Raw genomic sequence first — 7,500 nt, forward strand, 5'->3', positions numbered from 1 at the left:
GACACACGACAGCAACAAGGTAGCACACACACACTCACGCACAAATATATACAATCATGGGCAAAAATATTGGCATTGTGTGTTTTTTGCGATTGCAATTCTGTCAGAAAATTGTTGTAAATGTTTTGGTTCTCACATGTTTATTTATTTAATATGGGTCTCGTACCATAGCGTCCCTTTTCATTCAGATGGTGACGGATGGCCTGAGCTGACACCGTTGTACCCTGTCTCTGCAGATCCGCTCGAATTTGTCTGGAAGTTAATCGGGGTTCTTTATCCATCATTGGAACAATCCTTCCTTGTAATGTTCCATTACTTTTGCCCGTCCGTCCAGGTCCGGGGAGGTTCGCTCCAGTGCCATGTGCTGTAACCTCCTTGATGATGTTGCACACAGTGGACACGGGAACATTAAGACCTCTGGAGACGGACTGGTGTTTATTCTCTCAAATCCACAGACAACTCTCTCACTTCTGTCTGTTCTCCATGCTCAGTGTGACACACAACACACAGGTTCTCCATTTTAACTGGTTGCGAGTGTGATGACTATATTGTTCACACCCGCTACGTGCCACGGGCGTCTAAATACAAAGTACAGGAGCGTCACATGCTTAAAAAGCTAATTATTTATCACAATGTTGACAAGGCGGCAATAATAATAATAATTTTGTCAATTTTTGAGTTCTGTGTGAATTTTGTTTTGGACTTTTCTTCTGTTTGTTTTTTGTGTTGTTCCAGTCGAACAAATACAGTCAGCACGTGAAAACCAAAACATTTGCAATTGGAACAATTTCCCGAGAGAATTGCTAGGGTGCCGATATTTTTGGCCATGTACATTACCCCTTAAACACATACTGTATACACACACATTTCCAAACCTACCTGTGTGTGTGTGTGTGTGTGTGTGTGTGTGTGTGTGTGTAGGTCATGCTTTCTGCCCTGCAGCAGCACTTCCTGGTGTTTACTCAGCGCTTACACTCCGCCGAGGTGGAGAGGAGAGACCTGCGGATCGAACTGTCGCGCATCAAACGCAGACACACACACACTCGCAACGAGACCAGGGACAGCACACACACGGTGGGAGCAGAACACACTCCTGTCCACACACACCGTTTGTCAGGCTATATTGATGGAGTATGTAAACTGTGTGTGTGTGTGTGTGTGTGCAGCGCTGTGTGCCGGTGCAGCAGTTCCACAGTGTGTGTGAGGAGTTGAGCGCGGCTCTGCACAGGGAGCAGCAGGTACAGACTCTCCTGCGCCAGCAGGCCACACAGCTACAGGAGCTTGGTGTTACCATGGAGACACACACCACACAACAGCGGGAGAAAGACCACACACTCGCTCAGGCTGTACAGGTACACACACACACACACACACACACACAGGCTGTACAGGTACACACACACACACACACACACAGGCTGTACAGGTACACACACACACACACACACACAGGCTGTACAGGTACACACACACACACACACACACACACACACACACAGGCTGTACAGGTACACACACACACACACACACACACACACAGGCTGTACAGGTACACACACACACACACACACACACACACACAGGCTGTACAGGTACACACACACACACACACACACACGCTGTACAGGTACACACACACACACACACACACAGGCTGTACAGGTCACACACACACACACACACACACACACAGGCTGTACAGGTACACACACACACACACACACACACACACACACACACACACACACACACACACACACACAGGCTGTACAGGTACACACACACACACACACACACACAGGCTGTACAGGTACACACACACACACACACACACACAGGCTGTACAGGTACACACACACACACACACACACACACACAGGCTGTACAGGTACACACACACACACACACACACACACTCAGGCTGTAGATGTGTCTGTGTGTGTTTAGAGTCTGTCTGATGCGAAGGCGGAGCTAAAGAGGAAAGATCAGTCGCTGCGGTTGCTAGGGAAACGGCTAAGCCAATCACAGCAAGAGACACAGGAGCTACAGCAGAGCATCAGCAGAGCAGAGAACACACTGCACATGGCAGCTAGGTAACACACACACACACACACACACACACACACACACACACACACACACACACACACAGAAATGTAGAACTTCCTGTGATTAGTTCAGATTTAATAGTTGCCTCTTTTAAGCTGTTCAAATGAACTGTGTGTGTGTGTGTGTGTGTGTGTATGCGTGTGTGCGTGTGTGTCAGGAGTAAAGAGAGTTTATCAAGCTACATCTTGTCGGTGGAGTGCAGACTGAGAGAGGTCAGTAACATCTATATTATTACAGTTGAATTATAAAGAGTGTTGTTATTGTTATTGTATTGAGCTGAGATGTAAAGCAACCAATCACCTCACCGTTAACAAACCTGAGTGATCAATGAGAGTGAGGAAGACAGCATCCAAACATACCAGTTCACCATAATACTCTACGTCCATGAGTCCCCCAGATCTGCTCCTTTACCTAAGGCTAATCTATTTATAAAAATGCTTGGCTAAATAAATAGGTTTTTAGCCTGGACTTAAACACTGAGACTGTGTCTGAGTCCCGAACACTATTTGGAAGACTATTCCATAACTTTGGGGCTTTGTAAGAAAAAGCTCCGCCCCCAGCTGTATTTTTCATAATACGCGGTACTGACAAGCAGCCTGCATCCTTTGATCGAAGTAGGCGTGGCGGATCGTAAGACACTAGCAGTTCACTCAGGTACTGCGGTGCGGTGGTGAACTCTCACTGTGAGACGGTATTGCTACTGGTTCCACCTAACCGCTTTAGTGTCTCCTGAGGTTTCTCTCTCCAGCTCTGTGGAAGGTCACTGAGACACCACCAGTAACTTCACACACTCAGATATCAGGGTTTATCAAAGGGGATGCAAACTTTTGAGCTTACAGATGAATGAGGTTTGGCATTTTTAACATACTGAAGAAGTGTTTGGTAAGAAAACACCTTTAGAATCACTTATACACACACACACACACACACACACACACACACACACACACACACACACCTCCTCTCATGCAGACACTATAAACATTTACAACAAACACTGTATTAAATATTTATAGTAATTATCGTCATTAGAGACGGGATGAGGTTTCTGGGCGTGTGTGTGTGTGTTGTAATTTTTGTAGTAATTGTGATCAATTTACAGGCGGTACATGACGTCTTATTTGGTACACTTAAACTGATCTGATCTGGTGTGTGTGTGTGTGTGTGTGTGTGAACAAACAGCTAAAGGATCGACTTGTCCTCTCTCACTCCATGATCTCACCAGACGACTTCACCCTGCACTTACCCACAATGCACCAGGACTCGCATGGCATGGAGCTGTGGGGGGGAGGGGCGGAGCTAAAGGCGTGTCAGGTGAGCGAGCGCGCGAGTCTAATCGCATCACTTCCTGTCCACATGTCACTGTTTTGTTACTTTACATAGCACATGTCATGGTGTGTGTGTGTGTGTGTGTAGGCTCTGGTACACAGTTTCACAGACGTGTACGCGTTAGCGTGCCGCAGGATGGCGTGTCTAGAGAGAGAGATCTCTGGAGAGGGAGCCGAGTTACACGACGCCGGCGTACGACAGAACCAGGACCGCGTGAGTTAACTGGGACGTCACCGGTGTAACACCAGGAGTGTGTGTGTGTGTGTGTGTGTGCTGATTTTCTGTGTGTTTATCATCAGGTGATTGGATGCACTGACTCACTGGCCCCTCCTCCTGAAGCAGAGGGGGATTGTGGGACGGCAGCTCTCTCACACACCGGTGTCACAGTGAAAGACGTCCCCAGGGACACACACACACTCACACACTCCTCACCTGGTCCACTGAAGAAAAGCAAAAGTCTGAAAAAATCCTCAAAAATCTGCACACGTGTCAGAAATGCCTCGAAGCCAACAACACAGAAGCTCTGAGCACCAATCATCCGTGTGTGTGTGTGTGTGTGTGTAAAGTCACAGGGTGCTGATTATTACTGCTGCAAATAAACCAGATTAAATTAAAGCCTTATGTCTCTCTTGCACACACACACACACACACACACACACCAGAACCTTCACCCACTGATCTCTGACCTTCCTGACGCACTTTTAGTCTGAAAGTCTGCATTATTTATACAGAATGTTTACGTAACTTCCTCAGTGTACATCATCATCATCATCATCATCATCATCTAAATCCCAAACACATGGAATTATGTTTCAATAAATGAATGAAAGAAAAAGAACAGCTTTAAACTCTAAAGGAGTGTTTAGTGAAAAGATACTCAGGTACTGCGTAACCGTTCTCGTCATATGTCCAGTTTATAATATTTTTTAGAAATTATCATAATTATATAATATACTTCTATATTTATAGACTGTTAGAGTAACATTATATGTATAATTAAAGTTTGGATTTATGGACGTTCCGCAAAATTAGAGAAAGATGTGGAAACTTTAGTTTGTGTGTGTGCAGTGAGCGTACAGTATGTAGGACAGATTCACAGGTAGGATGGATTTATAGAACACCAGCTGGAAATACCTCACTGGGTATTGTGTGTGTGTGTGTGTGTGTGTGTGTGGGGGAGAGAGAGAGAGAGATGCGCACACAGAACATTACAGAACACACATGATGGTAATCAAAGACATTTATTATATTTTACATTAAAAGGGGAAAAGTAACCACAAGAATGGAATGTTGTGGAGGGGGCGGAGCCTGTTCCTGACGGGGTGGCGGTCGGGTGTGTGTGTGTTCATCACACAGCAATCTTTGTGTTGCGGAAGCTGGAGTTGTCCCTGAGACAGAGAGAAAAACACCTGCATCAGATACGAGTACACAGAGTGTGTGTGTGTGTGTGTGTGTGTGCGCGCGCATACTTGAGGCTGTCGTTGTGTGTTTTGTACTCCATGATGGTGTTCGGCGGGAGGTTGAGGACTCGGCGCAGCGTGTCTCTGATGCGCGACGTTGTCACCTGATCGCTTGCTGTTTTGTTCCAGATGGATAAGATGTCCTCCTGCATTACACACACACACACACACACACACACACTTATTACAGTGGAGCAAAAAAGTATTTGGTCAGCCACGCATTGTGGAAGTCCTCCCACTTAAAAAGATAAGAGAGGCCTGTAATTTTCAAAGTATTTGTTCACCTACAAACAAGCAAGATTTCTGTCTCTCACAGACCTGTAACGTCTTCTCTAAGAGGCTCCTCTGTCCTCCACTCGTTACCTGTATTAATGGCATCTGTTTGAACTCATTATCAGTATAAAAGACGCCCGTTCACAACCTCAAACAGTCACACTCCAAACTCCACTCTAACCAAGACCGAAGAGCCGTCAAAGGACACCAGAAACTAAACTGTAGACCTGCACCAGGCTGGGGAGACTGAATCTGCAGTAGGTAGCAGCTTGGTGTGAAGAAATCAACTGTGGGAGCAATTATTAGAAAATGGAAGACATACAAGACACGATCTGGGCCTCGTCGCAAGATCTCACCCAGTGGGGTCAAAGTGATCACAAGGACTGTGAAGGACCTGCAGAGAGCTGGGACCAAAGTAACAAAGGCTACCATCAGTAACACACTGCACCGCCAGGGACACGTCCAGGCCCTTCTGATGTTTGCCAGAGAGCATTTGGATGATCCAGAAGAGGATTGGGAGAATGTCATATGGTCAGATGAAACCAAAATAGAACTTTTTGTTAAAAACTCAACTTGGAGGAGTAAGAATGCCAAGTTGCATCCAAAGAACACCATACCTACTGTGAAGCATGGGGGTGGAAACATCATGCTTTGGGGCTGTTTTTCTCCAAAGGGACCAGGACGACTGATCCGTGTAAAGGAAAGAATAAATGGGGCCGTGTATCGTGAGATTTTGAGTGAAAACTTTCTTCCATCAGCAAGAGCATTAAAGATGAAACGTGTCTGGGTCTTTCAGCATGACAATGATCCCAAATACACCACCTGGGCAACCAAGGAGTGGCTTCATAAGAAGCATTTTAAGGTCCTGGAGTGTCCTAGCCAGTCTCCAGATCTCAACCCCATAGAAAATCTTTGGAGGGAGTTGAGAGTCCGTGTTTCCCAGCGACAGCCCCAAAACATCACTGATCTAGAGGAGATCTGCATGGAGGAACGGGCCAGAATACCAGCAACAGTGTGTGAAGACCTTGTGATGACTTACAGAAAACGTTTAACCTCCGTCATTGCCAACAAAGGGAATATAACAAAGTATTGAGGTGAAATTTTGTTATTGACTAAATACTTATTTTCCACCATGATTTGCAAATAAAATCATTAAAAATCTTACAATGTGATTTTGTCTCTCATAGTTGAGGTATACGTATGATGAACATTACAGGCCTCTCTCATCCAGTGGGAGAACTTGCACAATTGGTGGCCGACTGAATACTTTTTTGCCCCCCTGTAAGTGATGTTGGAGATGAGAGGAAACTATTCAGTTATAAACGGTGATTCTCTCGTGTTCTGATCCCCGTATCTCACACTGACGCCAAAATCCATTTTATAAAATCTATTTATTACATTTATAATAGAGATGAAGTGGTCGATTGGTGTTCAGTGTGAGTGGGTGTGGCCAGTGATCAGCTGATCAGCCTCAGATCTAAACCATCCTGTACCGAGCGCAGGAGCTTCAGTGACGCAACACACACACACACAGTTTTGGTGGTACATCATTAAACATCACACACACATTATAATCATCTGATCTGCCTTTTACTACAAACTCTGTGAGAGAATTGGTCACACACACACACACATTACACACACTTACACCCGTCTCACACACCCTCATTACGCACCCCCACCCCCCACAGTATCATATCCAATAGAAAATAAACTAAATGGATTAAACACCCCCTCACCCCACAGCGGTGTGTATCTCTGACCTGAAAGCGAATGGAGACGACGACCCCACACACCTCCTCCCCCACCATGAACTGCTCCCCCAGCATGGCCAGGATGATGTTCTCCCAGAACCTCGACGCCAGACCCTTACGCAGCCGGATAATCCACTTCCCTCCGTTCTTATTGGCTTCATCCTAACACACACACACAGTTATATAATTATACACACACAACTTATATAACTACTCAGTGTTTGCATATCACGTCTCTGTTTTGACGCTGGGCGTGGCTACAGGCGGAACATGAGGCCACACACATACATACACACACACCTCCCACATGGGTTTAATTCCTTCCTTGAACAAGTGGAAGTCGCTGTGACCCGTCAGATCTCCAGGACGAACCAGGTGACTGTAGAACTTCCAAAACTGCTCCACCTGAGTGCGCGTGCACACACACACACACACACACACACGGAACAACTGAGAAATAAATACTCATCTCGTCATAAAAGTTCATAATGCTGCTCTTTGTTCTTACACACACACACACACACACACACACACCGAGGCGACAGTGCCGATCTGTCTGATGTTCTGTTCGTAGC

The 7,500-nt window shown here is 45.9% G+C and overlaps 2 protein-coding genes across 6 annotated transcripts in view; one reads left to right on the top strand and one right to left on the bottom strand.

The window, feature by feature from the left end:
- LOC128510480 (coiled-coil domain-containing protein 171-like) overlaps positions 1 to 4,053 on the top strand; it is a 12,974-nt gene extending 8,921 nt beyond the window's left edge. For all 3 annotated transcript variants that reach the window (XM_053482800.1, XM_053482797.1, XM_053482798.1), the window contains exons 17-24: positions 1 to 19; positions 922 to 1,074; positions 1,167 to 1,352; positions 1,948 to 2,093; positions 2,267 to 2,321; positions 3,292 to 3,423; positions 3,526 to 3,651; positions 3,738 to 4,053. The exon at positions 1 to 19 is cut by the window's left edge and continues 163 nt beyond it. In XM_053482800.1, the coding sequence (XP_053338775.1) occupies positions 1 to 19; positions 922 to 1,074; positions 1,167 to 1,352; positions 1,948 to 2,093; positions 2,267 to 2,321; positions 3,292 to 3,423; positions 3,526 to 3,651; positions 3,738 to 3,965 (1,045 nt within the window). In that variant the 3' untranslated portion in view covers positions 3,966 to 4,053. The remainder of the gene's footprint in view (positions 20 to 921; positions 1,075 to 1,166; positions 1,353 to 1,947; positions 2,094 to 2,266; positions 2,322 to 3,291; positions 3,424 to 3,525; positions 3,652 to 3,737) is intronic.
- Positions 1 to 7,500, bottom strand: part of eif4e2rs1 (eukaryotic translation initiation factor 4E family member 2 related sequence 1) — an 8,932-nt gene that overhangs the window by 639 nt on the left and 793 nt on the right. Inside the window, exons 3-7 of one of the 3 annotated variants that reach the window (XM_053482802.1) lie at positions 7,460 to 7,500; positions 7,226 to 7,330; positions 6,935 to 7,087; positions 4,908 to 5,044; positions 4,772 to 4,826 (exon numbers count right to left, since the gene is read on the bottom strand). The exon at positions 7,460 to 7,500 is cut by the window's right edge and continues 94 nt beyond it. In XM_053482802.1, coding sequence (XP_053338777.1) covers positions 4,787 to 4,826; positions 4,908 to 5,044; positions 6,935 to 7,087; positions 7,226 to 7,330; positions 7,460 to 7,500 — 476 coding nt within the window. In that variant the 3' untranslated portion in view covers positions 4,772 to 4,786. Of the gene's footprint in view, positions 1 to 4,665; positions 4,827 to 4,907; positions 5,045 to 6,934; positions 7,088 to 7,225; positions 7,331 to 7,459 lie in introns of those variants that run through there. The other 2 variants (XM_053482803.1, XM_053482801.1) reach the window with 2 other exon arrangements.

The sequence above is a fragment of the Clarias gariepinus genome, chromosome 22 (assembly GCF_024256425.1).
Source record: "Clarias gariepinus isolate MV-2021 ecotype Netherlands chromosome 22, CGAR_prim_01v2, whole genome shotgun sequence".
In the NCBI taxonomy this organism is placed as follows: Eukaryota; Metazoa; Chordata; class Actinopteri; order Siluriformes; family Clariidae; genus Clarias; species Clarias gariepinus.